Below are 15,943 nucleotides of genomic sequence, written 5' to 3'. Positions count from 1 at the left end.
ATGGTGAGTGCCAGAACATAGCTGAGATGCTTCCTAGTACTCGGTGTAACTGGGTGTATAGTGTAAATCACTGGAGGAGAGTTTATTCTTCCACTACCAACACACAAACCTTAATGCTGCTAACTGCACTGTAATGTTTATGTAAAACATCAACACCCTCTGAGTAACAACAAACATATCAGCTTATGATAATGCCATATTATAAACAGAGCTTGTTAGCCGATACAATGTTGTACCGCCCGATATGCATGTGACAAACTGTGATAGCTCGTTATTGTACATGGCGTGTTTTAATTGACTTAATTTTAACAGCTAATTAAGACGCTGTTGCAAATTATCCCCCGAGGATGATTTTTATACAACATTGTATAAGCGTTTACACTGTGATTTGTTAAAAAATAATTTAAGATATTAATTAAATATACCAGCGCTTGTTCTGCCTATACTTTAAATGAAAAACAGATATACACATTTAAATGCAATATCGTCTGCTTTCTTTCTACATCAAAAATCTCACCCATTTTGCTCCTGATACAGGCTTGTAAAAAAGTTGACGAGCAAAAATAAGTGATTGAAGCTGACAGTACCCACTGTTTATCTGGTGTGAAAATTACCACAAAACACCGGGATGTTACTAGCAAAGAGAAATACACCGCAGCATGGGATTTCACACCCAACTCGACACAAACTTATTTGCAATATGTCACTCCTCAAGCAACCCTAAATAGGTATCCTGCAAGCTTTTCCTATACACATACAATTCCAACTATCATTTCTTCATTTTCTAAGACATCTATTCCAGTTTGGTTTTTTTCTCACAAAATTTGACACAACGGTTACATTGTGATGCCCTAAATACCAATTACTTCTACCAAAAGACATGCTATGTTATGATTTTTTGCACAAAAAATTGAGACAAAGTGTGATTTTGTCACTCATCATGGAGCTCGAAATGTGCATCTTACAAGCTTTTTCTACCCACAAAATTGTATTATTTGTTTTAAAAAGTCACAAATTTAAACAGCGCAATTACATACGATCACTGCACTCTCAGATTTTAAAAAATTCTATCCTTCTATTAAAGACATGCTATGTTTCAGTTTTGGCACATAATTTGATTTTTTGCAACCTATCATGGAACCTCAAACTTAGGCCTACCAGTATCATACCAGTTTTTGTATACACATAAAATCTAAATTTTATCATTTTTTTTGCTATCAAAGACATGTTATGCTCAATTTTTCACACAAACTTGAAACAAATTCTCACACATAACTTAAAACTTAAAAGTTATTTTCTTTCACAATTTTTACAAAACTTCATTTCCAATAGTACTAGAACAAAACATTTCCAAACATACAATTTCAATTTTTGTAATTACTTCTTTTTCCCTTTCATCACACATTCCCTCTATTTATCACTACTAATGAAGGCACTTGTCCTTTTACCCTCCCAATCTCTAAATCCTTGCCTGAAAAAAAATCATATTAAGGCCAAAAAAAAACCATGTTTGTTTCCTGTAGCAGGTCTAAAAAGTCAAATGCGTTTTTTGTTTTTTTGGGTTTTTTTAATCCATGCCTTGAAAATGAACAAAAAAACTTTTTTAATGCGAATTGGAATGGGAATTTACAAAAAAATCATATTTAAGAATACTAGTAATTCTATGATTCCCTTTCAACCTGCAAATTAAAAAAAGGTATTTAAAAAAATGTGTGATGTTTTTTCCGGTAGGTTTTTCACTACACACATTTGTGTAAATGTTTTCTCCAGTAGTATTTTATATTATTTTTTTGTGATTTTCTGGGGTGTTTTTTGGTTTTTTTCTCCTTTTTAAGCAAAAAAAAAAAAAAAAAATCAAATGCGCAAAATAAGCTGTCAAAAACAAAATGCGCGCTACAGGAAACAAACTTTTTTTTTGCCTAATCATGTAATATATCTGTCCGTGAAGTGATACACCCCTGGCTCACTAACCTCATAAGCTCTAGTATTTCTTGTGTGGCCGACATAAAGCCTACCCTTTTCCACTCGCCTAGTCCTAATTGACCCTAATAAATTCAATTTCTTACTTAACTGGTGAATTTCTCCCTTTGCCACTATATTTTGATTCTGTTAGGCTCAATTACATGGTTTTATACATAGGTACCACTCGGTGCAACCATAGACTGTCTCTACAGTCTATGGTGCAACATGCCTTTGTAGACCACAATGATGTTATTTGGATATGATAAGATACAGGGAAGCCTGATGTCTATCACTTTCAATCATTTGCCTCTTTAAAAGATAAGGATGTGATTTAAGCCAGGAGCAGGGGGGGCCGGCCAAGATTGACTGAATTTTGACGTCGTCATTGATTTTACACGTAAACACGAAAAAAATGTCTCAAATAATTCCAAAAGTGTATGCATGTTATTAAGCACTATTTTATCAGTCTAAATCCGTTGAGGTTCGACAGTAAACCTCATTGTAAGTACTGTTTTTGAATTTGTATGAATAACGCATACGATATGTTTATGATATATACTAAAAATTTCTCCCATCGTGTATCAATGTTTGCGTGGTCTAGCGGTAAGGTCTTCGCCTCCCACGCAGAGGGTCCCGAGATCGATTCCCACTCCCGGCTATAATAATTTTTTTTTATTTACATTCATTTTGATTCCAAAAATATTTATTTTCATGTGAAAATGTATACATTGCACTGAGCATTATATTTTGTGCATTTTTTTTCTGTAACGGGGCCAATAGAGCTAAAACGCACCTCGGCACGGGCGCCCAACGTCCAGGCAGTGTTGCCGTCATATTGTCTGTTTTTACGCTATTGGCTGTTGCCACATGAATAATGTCGGCCACCGTCGTCTGGCCAGGAGAGACATGGTTGTGTTGATTCTCAGGATGGACATAAGAAAAGCTTCTAGTGGAGTGAAACTCTCGCTACTTTACTTCCTAAATGGTAGATTTACGATAAATTTCTAGCTTCAAATTAAAAGAAGTGAAGTCATCATTAGAACTGTCACAGCTCACTGTCAAAGACAGGAGAAGATGCTTTCCCAAACAAATGTTTTGTGCATATATATGTGTGTTGAGAAAATCAGTGATATCTTTCCCCATTCCTGGCTTACAATATTTTTCATCAATATTAAATATTTTGTGGCACATAAATTACAATAATAATAATTAAACATCTGAAAATGTGGAGCATGACACTTTTCAATAAATGAAGTTGGTATCTACATATTGTTTTATATTTAAAGGAGTATTTCGTGATCATAACATCCACTTTTTATGACATGAAAAAAGCTTATTTCCAAAATTTCAGTTGATTCCGAATTTGCATTTGGGAGTTATGCATGATTATGTGTATTACACTGCTCCATAGACAATGTGTTACCAGAACGAAATTCAAATTTCACGATATATTTGCTAAACGAATTAATCCGCAAGAAATTTTTTGAACATGAACATTATGTAGCCAGAGGTTTCCAGTGATATAAAAATCTCAACTTTTTTAAAGAAAAGTGGGGGATGATGCTGTGGATCATGAAAAGCCCTTTTAACATCAACATGTGAGATTTATTTTGTTATCACAGCAACGTCCCTTCCTAGAATTTGCAATTGAGCTTACAGGTCATCATTTCATTACCGATAATGGTACGCATCCCACAGTGCTATTATAATGAACAACCCTACAATTTTTGATGCCATCCTCCATGTGGTATAGTAAACAAGTTTGAAAAGTAGCCCAACTTTCCTCAAGTTTCACCTTAGTTTCTAAGGAGTCGTAAGGAGCAGAATTTTGCTACCCCCATGTTGGCAAAAAGGAAGGATGGCACCAAAAACTGTGTGTATCCTTATCAAGAGTGTTAGGCAACACTGAACAAATTTGGTGGTAATTTATTGAAGAATAGTCCACTAAATCAGCTTGTAATCTCACAAAAATGCTCTAAAAACCTCTAGTTGGATTTAACTGTGCACAATAAAGGGTCAAATTATGTACTTTGAGCTTTAAGATTCTGTATGCATGCCACTGAAAATTACACTTTTTAAAAAGTAGCCCAATTAGGTGGAAATACCCATGCTTCTTTGGCAACACTACTAATAGACTATAACACCTGATTATATAAAACAGGTGATAGTATACATAGATTCCTGTTTGCGATGGCAGCACCTGACCATGTGAAGACAGAATCATCAGATACCTTGCTGGATGCCAAAGTAACTAGAATGCCATGAAAACCCCATCCTTTTGTTGGTGGGTGGATGACGGCATGTAGGTAATACTTGGCATAGCAGAATATGAGATACCACCGTCAAATGCCAGTGATAATTACTATTTATTGCCCTTTGAAAATATTAATTGTTATAATTACATTTGTAGACACAATCCTGGTATCAGTTAATTAAGGTGTCAATTCTAGAGTGTTTCTTAACGATGATGGATAACGCACAACAGGTTTAACAAGTTAAGATTTTCTACAGGAGATTAATGCTGATACTTTCCTGATTCAACAGTCTGGGCAATAGTTATTGACATCAATTTTGTCAAAAAAATGCACTTTTTGAAATATTGCGAATGCAGCACTCAATATATGTAATTTGGAAGCATTTATCTTTAATGAAACCATGTGAAAATGGACATGTGATGGGACATCGCTATACCAAAATGTACCCAAATCTGTGGCACAGACCAGGGGGAGGGTACATACTCATATATTTACCATCAAACAGCGAGAACCCCCAAGGGCAGTATCCTTTGACAATTCCCAGCAACCTTAAGCATCTGTTACACCCACTCATGGAAGGCATTTCCATAAGTAATAAATCCAGAGAATTTTTCTGAAGACATACCAGCAAGTTATTATTGCAAAATTACACCATGTGACACTGACCTATCGAGCTAACTATAGCTATTATATAAGCTGGACTATGGTAAAATTATGTAAGTTGATGGTCAAAACACATTTGTGCCAAAGGCATTGGACATGTATGTCACTGGTGCATGCATCCATAGGCATTGATATTGATTGAGTATCTGCTTGGCTCAAAGCAAATATGAGACCTACGGGTTAACAAAATTTCATCTGGACTATGATAAAGTTAGAAGTTGATGGTCATTATAGCCGTGGGCATTGGACATGGATGTCATTGATGCATGCATCTACAAGCGCTTTTATTGATCGATTGTCATTCAAAGGTGCCAATGAGATGCACAGATGCAAGACCGCCAACTATCAGATGTCTCCAGATTATATTTACGTCTCTGAACTCCGACCTTTTGCAAGTATTAACAACATAACTCGCTGGCTATTAAGCTAAAAGTTACTATCGTAAGTTGTACTAACATGTTCGCGTATTACATAAATTTAAAAATCACATAGCACTAATGAGTGCACACATTGTGCATTGCAAAGTGTTAGATGACCTTTTGATGTTATTAGGAAAGACAAGGAATTGCTGCACGCACTTGTGCTAATGGAGACTGATTTGTAACTAGATCTTGTAGCTGTACTTATTTGCTGACTGGTTTAAGGATAGAGTCCCTGGGTATAAACTGACCTGACCCTAGTTTATACCTAACTGACCCCAGTTTGTACCTGGTATAGACTGACCCCAGATTTATACCTGGTATAAACTGACCCCAGATTGGAGGGAACTCTACTTGATACCTGCCCTTGGTACATAAAATGCCACATGTATTTTTTGCACAAAAAAACGGCGTGCTATTCTAATAAAAGTCAAGCTTTTGCCTATTTCAATGCTAAATGTCAGCCACAACTTGTACCATGCATGTCTGCAGTTTCAACTTTGACATAACCGATAAGCAAAAACGCCCCCCACACACCCACATAAATGTGGTTGCAGTGAAAGGTTAAGGTGATATTAGGCTACAGCTAGTTCATTATACTCCAATGGCCTTGAGATGCAAATCACAAGCAGACAGATACACGTAGGCCAAAGAGTTGTCTGCTACGCAATTTCCATCTCAAGTACATGACACTAAAATCTTAGCTTACCTACGATGAGTGTGTGTATATTTAAAGTATAGTTTACAATATCAATGCAGGAAAGTTCTCAAATCAAAAGGATTACACTTCATTACTACCTTTTGACTAAAGTTCATTAAAAGTGATTATCCCGATTCAAGACTTACACCTAGACACCCAACTTTGAATTAGCAGTCAAAAAATTTCTATCGCAAGCATCTGATTTTATCCCATTGCTTTTTACATGATTATTACATTTTAAAAATCACCTCATTAAGCTTCCTTACTTTACTACATTATACAGTTCAGAATTTTTTTTTAAAGCATTCTCATCTGTGTGACCTGAATAAATCCAATACATCTGAAAAGGACTCCACAATATGTCAAAACACTATCCGTTCTAAACCAATAACACATTTAACCAAGAATGAACTAGCATTTGTCGCTACGCTTCTTCCCAAGTATCGCATACCGTATCACATCTAACATATCCGCTCATCATGATATCTGCGCAACCACCAGACACCAGGGCGGCCTATCATCGCTCTTCCATATGGCCTACTTTCGTAACTTGCAATACTACTCTGGATAATACTAGCTCAAGTGAAATGCCAGTCATCATGTAACCTTTCTACGCTGACCAACTAATTAGTGTTTTTCTCCTTACAGCCATTTTGTTGTTTCTGCGAAGAAACAAACAAACACCACATGGATACCAAATGGTTTGCAAATAACTTCAGAAAGCGTATTTAAAGACCCTACTAAGCAGTTATTTAGAGACTAAAATCTGTACTATTGAAAATAGAGAGCATCCTGTTATCTGATATTGAACAGTGTTGCAGAATAAAGTTCCCAATCAGTAGCTTTCATTACAAAATCATAAATTTTTACACAAAAGATGCTGAATTAAGGTGCATTATTTCAGATGATGAATGGTATTATGGACAAACATTGCGTACATGGCTTTGACCAAATTTAGGGTGCAAATCTCACAATGCCCCTTAAAGGTGGTGGCTATTTCATAAACTTGTTTTGCCATTTCCTCCATGATTTGTTTGATTATGTTTTTATTTATCAATCTTGAATTATGGAAATAAACAAACAAATAAATAAATAAATAAATCTTTAATCCTAATTCTTGAAGTACTTTCATGAGTGCATGTGATTTTACCAAAAAATTAAGTCAAAACTACAGCAGAATTACTTTATGTGGCACTGCATAACATTTATCACCAAACAACAGCCAGCGACCAATATGCCAGAAATAGAATATTAAATAAAATATCTGCTCTTCTTCTTTTATGTCCATTGGGCTATTCCATTTAAAATCCACACAACCCCTGTGAAAGATTTTGAAAATATCTGCCACAGGGGGATAATGAATTTCAAATGGAATGAACATATTAGGCAGCTCCATTTGAGTTTCATACACCCTATGAGAACGATTCAACCTGAATCTTCCCCTGAGGGAGAGTGAGTTTCAAATGGAGCTGCTAATGTGTTAATTCTATTTGAAATTCATACTCCCTCTGTGGCTGATATTTCCAAAATCTTCCACAGGGGTAGTGTTGATTTTAAATGGAATAGCCCAAAATCTGATTTAAAAAAGGAATACATTGTGAATTGAAATCAATTCTAACTTGATCTATATGAAGAAAAAAACTTATGTGAACTGAACAAGTAAGTGCAACACTAGTCATTTTGGTCTAGCAAACTGCACAGAAATCCAGACATCAAGCCAAACAAATACCCTAACAAAAACTTTCCCAAAAGTAATCCTGCAGTTGATTCAGATGATCACATCCGTTATTTCTTGCCATAGTGCCACCGCAGCTTTCTGTTAACAATTACTGTCGGTTGTCATGATACAGATGTGTGTGTGTGTCGGTAGTAATGGCAATAACAGGACCTGAACACAGCTAAGGCTGACTTCTTAGATATGTCAGGAATGTATATATCCCTATACTCACTATAGCTATCATAAGCTTACTGTGTATGAGAGGTCTGGCACAATTATATTTACATCCAAAAAATGAACTTCTCAATGAATTTCTTATCATGTTTTCGGTATTGTTCCAATCTGAACTTGAATATTAAATCATTATGCAAATGTAAATTCAGATACTGAAATAACTTAATCCCTGCCTTAAATCAAATCATGCAATCTAAACAACATGGAAATTAAATGGTAGAATATTCTCTTTGTAAAACTTGTTTTCTTTTCAAGTTTAACCAAACAATCCTAGATTTATTTTAAATTTCTAAAAAAAAAAAATCAAATTAGAATATTTTTTATTATTATTATTTTTTTTTTGCTTTTAAGTGATTGGAGGATTCTTACTATATCTTAGTGGCTCACTGAATCAACTACCAAGGACATATCTAATCTTGCAAAATTTGAACGACCCCGTTATTTTTTTCAAACCAGCATAACGATTAGTCAAATAACCTTTGTTAATATATCACATAACGACAATCAAAGCTCGACTAGTTTACCAGACTTTTAAAAATTTTAACCACACCATGACTACACCACAAGAACCAAACCTCCCGGAAATTTCAAATGTGCAGTGACCGCAAGTTTCCGGAGAGACGATCGTTAAGCTTTTTGGCGGGCCGCTGCATGCATGCAGTAGTCAATTAGAATATTGGGAGGTGACAAGATAAATGGTTACCCTGTCGATGACCTTGCCGTTACAAATGACCATGTCCAAGTTATACTGGTAATAATAGAGAGAGGACACCAGCTATTAGCAGTTGTTGAAAGTTAGTTTATCTATATATCTTAATGCTCTGTGTGCTGGCCATATGCTTCAACATAAAAAGTCCCAAGTTTTGAGATATTTTCTCAAAATATCAACAGCTATCTTAAGAACCACTGAACCAATGCTAGGCTTGTTTGTACTCATTTTAATGCATTTTTCATGCTGATTCCAAATATGGTCATGGAAATTTACAATTCTGAAATTTATTAATTTTCAATTTTTTTTTTTTAAACTTGCCGTCTGCAGTCGACACCCGCGTGGGGAGAGTTAGTGGCAAGCACCATAACACATTATGCAAACAAATGTAAAGGTCATATGGCAGTTCTGGGCTTCAATATATATTTGTTCCTTCTTCTTTCACCGATTCATTCATATACTATCACTCGATCTGATAGATATGGTAGCATCTTCAGTTCCAACATTCAGATCTGTCCACAGGTCAAAGTTCTCAATTTTCGTACTGGGAAACCATTTAAATCTAGACCAGATTTCTAACTGTGTGAGATCATAAGACTAACCCCAACACTACCAATCTGTTAAGATCTTCCATGCTATCAAGAAACCAATGTCCTAAATGACTCTACCAAATGTTGTTACAAGCACGTACAGAATACAGACGACCAGTATCAACAATAGCCTATATGCCACAATAGTATGTGTAACAGCCAATAATTATACTAGTGTTACAAGATTGGCACCAAGGACCTTCTTCTCTTCTTTTAACTTACACATTATTATAAACACAGTGAAGAGACCAGAAAATCTGATGATAAACACTTTGTATTGCATGTTCTGCAATATTATGACATAAACACATAATTTTGAAATGAAACCCCAAATTATTTAGTTTTATTCTGTGTAATGCTAAACATAAAACATGTTGGAAGAAAACCATTCTACTTATTTTTTTTTCATGTTCAAGTAAAACAAAGATAACATTTGTATACTTTGCTAACATTTGCAGGGGATAAGTCCACTTTTTTTTCATTGAGTGAATTAAATTTTATCAATGATGCCTAAATGTAGAAAAAAAACTAGATTCGGTAACAGGCAAGGCTGGCGAGCCTAAATTTATACATAAATTGATAGAAAAGAGAATTGTCAAAAAGGATTCCTCTCTACCCAGATATGTCAAAGTCAGTGGGCTGGGTTTTCAATACACTAATTATAGGTTAATAATCGCATTAGTTATTTGGAGGGCATTAGAAAAATCTAAACATTTTGCCTTTGAACTGAGGAATATCCCGAGGGCGCAGCCCCGAGGGATATTCCAAGGTCCAAAGCAAAATGTTTAGATTTTTCACAATGCCCGACATATAACTGAAGTTATTAACCGAATTCATAACCGTCATTTTTACTCATCACTCAACCAAATCTCTAGATTTTATTCTCTAAAATTTGTTGAAATAAACAATTTTTATCAAAACGTATATTTCGCCCTTCAAAAAGTTGAACAGGCTAAAACGGACTTACCAATTACAGCACTGCGCTAATCACGCCATGTGCAAATATGGTAGTTGCGCGCGCTTGAAGTGTTCGGCGCAACAGATGCGCACACGCGGAAGTCATTGTACCGCGTAAGCATACGCCGAGGTCATTGATGGATATCAATAACCTCCGGCCGGTACACCGGGGTAAAAGCGTAAATCGTCAAACGACCAATTTGATTGGGACGCACAAATGGCGTATTACGCGGAGGTTATGAATTAGTTTTCAATACACTAATATTCAGTTTTGCCTCTGAAGAAGACCCACTAGAGTATTGAAAGCTCATCAGCCCTATAACATTAACTTCTCTGGCAAGAAAAAACCTTGCTCATTTTTACCAATACGGATTACCAAGTCGTTCCACCGAGAAAACTAATCTCTTCTATAAACTGTAATTGTCGGCAATTGACTTGGATCATATACATTTCATGCAAAGAATAACGGTCCAATTGTGCAATGTGATAATCAAGCACTGATAGCATGCAATTGAACTTTTTAAAATTGAGTCAAAGTCGAAAATGTCAAACTTGCAAGGAGCTGCAAAGGTTGGGCAAGACCTACAGGTATCACATGACAGATCACATGACAAGATTCATCAGAAGGGAGGTATGCTTTGCTTGTGAGTATCAGGGATGGGTGTGTCAATGCATGTGGGTGTTGTACTTATGCATGCCTATAATATAATATCTATTATGAGCATATTATATACACTCATGTGGGGTTTATTTCTACGATGTAGGAAAATGAGGGACGTTGATATAAATATATATTTTGAAAATGTGGTGTGGGGAAATTTTATATGCATTTATTTAATACAATATGATAATCATTACGGGCTAACACACACTTGACATTTACTCAAAAACATACAAAAGATAGGCCCTATGTGAAAATGTATCGTCCAGCAGGGTAATGGGATCAGGTGCATGCTGGTGACAATGAAAATACTGCCCTCAATAGTTGAACATGTTGCTAAACCCATTCCAAATACATTGTACAAAAATGCTAAAATGAGAGAATATTGAAGAATGTATATAAAATCACTTATTTGGTGACATAAGATATTACCAATAGTGATATAAAATTGGATCGATTGAACCCATATTTATTGGTCGAGCTATGAGTTTTAAAATATTGGACGAAACGTAGTCGAGTCCAATATTTTAAAACTCATAGCGAGACCAATAAATATTGGGCGTAAAGCATCCAATTTTATCATTATTATGTTTTGGATCCAATATTTTCACACACTTGGATTCATCAAATAATGTACCAACTTGAGTTGTAGATAGATTCATCAACCCAAGAAAATTCATAATGATGTAGCTGGTCTCAGGGGGAAGGATTTCAATCTTTTCCAATTTGATCATCCCACTCCAAGAATCATCCTTACTCTGTCACCACCCACCCCCTGGGGCAGGGAGTTTTTACTCCCTTATCCATTTTCCGTACTCATTTTTCTACCCTTTACTCTAATAATAAATTTGGTCAGATATTAGGAGTCAGGAGATAGAAACTCCAATTATGACACAGCTTATGAACTCTTCTACCCAAAGAGCAGAACTATTATCAAATGAGTATATATTTATTACATTCAAATTCATTCAATTATCTAGCAGACTTCATAGGCCTCAAGAAGTAAACTAACATTGAGAAATCTTCCAATTGGGCAGTTCCATTTAAAATTCACACTACCCCTGTGGAAGATTTTAGAAATACCTTCCACAGAAGGAGTATGAATTTCAAATGGAATAAACACATCACCAGCTCCACATGAAACTCATCCTCCCTCAGTGGAAGATTCAGGTTGAATCTTTATCAGAGGGTGTAGAATGTGTTCATTCTATTTGAAATTCATACTCCCCCTATGGCAGATATTTCCATAATCTTCCACAGGGGTAGTGTGGATTTTAAATGGAATAGCCCAAATTTTCCTGTTCATCTAACCTAATGTAACTCTTGCTTGAAATGAGTGTAAGTCACCATCTATAGATGCATGTAAGTTACCAGAACATATGATAACCCAAATACACAATATAATATGCTTAATTACTTATATCCAATACAAACTTACCAACAATCTGCGCCTTGAATGGACTTCCTGGGATATTCTTGTCTGCGAATTTGACGACAATTTCGTACTGTCCTGGTTTGGTTGGGAAGTATGTGACGCTGCAGGTGCCATCTTTGTTATCAACGCAGTTGATCTTTGCCTTGGATGGACCTTCAATGGCAAGGGCTAGGCCACCTGATAAAAAGGGGGAAAATATATTCACATAATTGTCAGTGTTTCTTAAAGCTCACTAGTCCATCATTACAAATCTGTTTTCTGACATGAAATTTGCTTTTTTTAATACTTATTGACTGTGTAAACCCATAAGTAAGGGTTGAATGTTTTGTCAAGTATCACAATAACATGCAATTGGCACATGTCATTGATTTAAGTCTCAGTTTTGAAACAGGTATGGCATAACTCTGGAATACCAGATGCACCTTATATTAGGTTTAGCATAAACGTTAGGATCTGGAGTAGGATTAAGGGTAGGATTTAGGGTTAGAGATCTGAGTTCAGGTGTGTTGGGGTTAGTGCTAAGGGCTGTATGGTATTCTAGTGTTATTCCAAAGTTAGTTTTCTACTAGATTTCGCAGTTCTCATGATAGGCCTATCTCTAATTACCCAACACCCATTACCCATAATACTTGTCCTGACCTTTCAAACTTTTCGTTGATACTCCGAAAGCACGTGATGTCGCACCTCGCAGACGCGATATCGCACTCTCGCGACGCGATATCGCACTCACAGACGCTGATATCGCAAGACCTCGCAGACGCTGATAGCGCCGGACGGACGGACATATGATATGATATCATATCTTATTAATTTCCATTTATTTTTAATTTCCATCAAACAAAATTTTCTTATAAATTGTGGTCCAACCCGAAATGTAAAGTTTAAAGCTTACCAGCTCCAGCATCCTTTGTATTGATGGTAAATTCACATGGTTCATCACAGATTCCATGCGTCAGACCGGGTCCAAATGCTGTTACTTGACCGCTCTTGAGTTCATCCACGTGGAACTGGAATGGACTTCCTGTAAAGACATAAACAAAACATGTACAGATTAGTCAAAAATATGAAAACTATAATGAAGTATCTATTGCAATGTACTTTGCACACTTCTTCTTCTTGCTCGGTAAGTGTAACATCATTTCACACATATAGTTCTATAAAACTCCACAAAAATTCACAGATGTCTCAAACTTTGGAGATTGAATCAGATGCATGCGCTTTTTTTGGGGGCTTTAGGCGCCAGCCCTGGGGTAAAAGCAGGGGCGGCAAAATGAAGGGCGGCGGAAGAAGAAAAGGGCGGAAAATTTTGATAAAGCATAAAAATTATGAAAAAATGGTACTATACATCAAAATGTGCTGCTTTTAGGGCGCTAGCGCCTGAAACCCTTTTTTTTTTTTTTTTTTTTTTTTTTGCTCTTCACTTTTTCAAACGACCGAGAAAAAAATTGGGTCAACCTTTTCGGCTGTTGAGGAAGGCGGCAAAATTGAATTTACTTCAGCCCCCCGGGGTTGGGGCGGCCACGGTACGCCACTGAGATGCATATGTCTTACGATTTGATCCAACCCAAGAAGGTAATTATCGGCCTCTAAGAACTATTTTGATTGGTTATAACAAGGGGTATATCATGTATTGAGCCAATCAGAGATATGATAAGAACAGTTAGTAGAGCTGAACATAATGAAACTTAAAATTGCTCCATTTTGATTGGTTCCTCAGATGATTATATCTTGTAATTAACCAATCAAGGCCACTGTATGAAATGCATGTGGTGCCCATGGGGTTAACCAAAAACTGATGAAAACTATTGAAAAGGAGAGAAAGTATCAAAACATGTCAAATGGTCCCCCCATAACTCGGTACCCCAAAGTTCTTGCACTTTATTTTATAGATCAACAAATTTCCGGCTAGTTGAATTATATTACAATCAAAACATGATGAGGTTACGCTTCTACCCAGCACGTGGACAGGTGGCTTACTCAAGCCCCTAACATCCACATCACGTAACAAAGTCATCGATACATGTCACATTGTCGACAGCCACAGGCCCATGAATGTTTACTTTATGGAACATTATATACATAACCTCATTTCACGACCTGCTTATAACAACAACGTCAACACAAGTTGTATATATGATAACTGCTTGCTGCTGTTAACTTATCTCTCCCCAATTATTTGACCTACATTATGTAGAACATCTATTTAATCCAATTACAAGACCTACAACTGGGGACTTGGACTGAAGCTTAATCTTATAACTGTTTGCCATAAGGGACCAAACCAAAAGTTTGATGATGTCCTATAAATGAAAGTACTTTCATTAGGAAGCTGACCCCTTCCCTCCCTGAAATGCAAGTTTGAACTATTAAAAATTCCAACATAAAAGATTTTGACCAATAATTTTTCAAATATTGGTCACTTATCTTTTCAACATTAAACACTTACTTTAAATCAGACTTTATGACCCCTCCCCCCTTAACGAAAGGACTTTCGTTAAAAGGACATTATATCAAACTTTCAATTTGTTCCCTAATATATCTTGTATTACATCAATATAACCTCATTTTCAACATAATTGTTTAATGCTAACAAAACTAACCTCATTTTAAACATAATTGCTTAATGCAACTTGAAGTTGAACATAACTTACCCTAACTACTTTCATAATTCTATACAGCACCTTAGTAAACTCAATAAAATATCAGGCCTAGCTACATACACAGTTTTTAATATAATGATAACCTTTCACATTAACTCAACTTGCTCTATTCTATATAACACTTTACTAACCCCATTCCAAGACCTACATGCCGGACAAAAGGCTAATGAGATAATGTTCATTGCCCCCTATCAATGCTGAAAACTGCAGAACTGGAAATATTTGTGGAACATTAATTTGTGGTGCTTTTCGTGCTCAAGACAGCTACCATGAAAATAATTTTCACAAAAATATGTTCTTTTTATGTATTTATAGGTTTGTAGGAAAAATCAAAATTTTGATCTTAAAAACAAGGAAATTACTTCAAAATCGGCAAAGCCAAAATATTACACACACAGAAAATACCACTAAACTTTGACAGTCCTGCAATTTTGATCATGCATGCCTGGTAGTAATCATTTATTGGTACGGAAGTTGGAGGGCTGAGAGGTTAAGAAAGGATTTAGGCTTGACACCAAAGAAAGTAGAATCTTGGCATATGAATAAATAAAAATTCCTTTAAAAAAGGAATGGGGCGCCCAATGGGAGCTATGATATGATGTGCTGAAATCGGGGCACTGCCACTTTGGACGTGATGCGTATGTAGAGCTATTAAGACCTCATTTTTCACCATCGCTGTTACCCAAAGACCCCATTACCAGCACATACTCTGGCATCCAAAGACCCCATATTTTTCCTTTAGATCTGTCACCCAAAGACCTACACCCTAATATTTCCATCTGAACAGCAACGAATCGTCTATCACTGATTTTCGAGGCTTCTTTTGGCTCTCACCCAAAGACCCCATTAAAAAAAGTCATATTCTCACCCAATGCCCCCCCCCCCTAATTTAGATCCAAATGGTCCCTCTCTCACCCAATGACCCCATATTTTGTACACTGATTTATACTCTCACAGAAAGCCAAAAAACATGCTGCATAT

The 15,943-nt window shown here is 36.1% G+C and overlaps 1 protein-coding gene across 1 annotated transcript in view; it reads right to left on the bottom strand.

Moving 5' to 3' along the window:
• LOC140148320 (filamin-A-like) overlaps positions 1-15,943 on the bottom strand; it is a 204,290-nt gene that overhangs the window by 64,424 nt on the left and 123,923 nt on the right. The window contains 2 exon segments of the mRNA XM_072170228.1: positions 12,306-12,479; positions 13,195-13,319. Of these exon segments, the coding sequence (XP_072026329.1) occupies positions 12,306-12,479; positions 13,195-13,319 (299 nt within the window).

The sequence above is a fragment of the Amphiura filiformis genome, chromosome 3 (genome assembly GCF_039555335.1).
Source record: "Amphiura filiformis chromosome 3, Afil_fr2py, whole genome shotgun sequence".
NCBI lineage: Eukaryota > Metazoa > Echinodermata > Ophiuroidea > Amphilepidida > Amphiuridae > Amphiura > Amphiura filiformis.
Note: the sequence above shows the minus strand (reverse complement) of the source record. Positions and strands in the feature narration are given on the sequence as shown.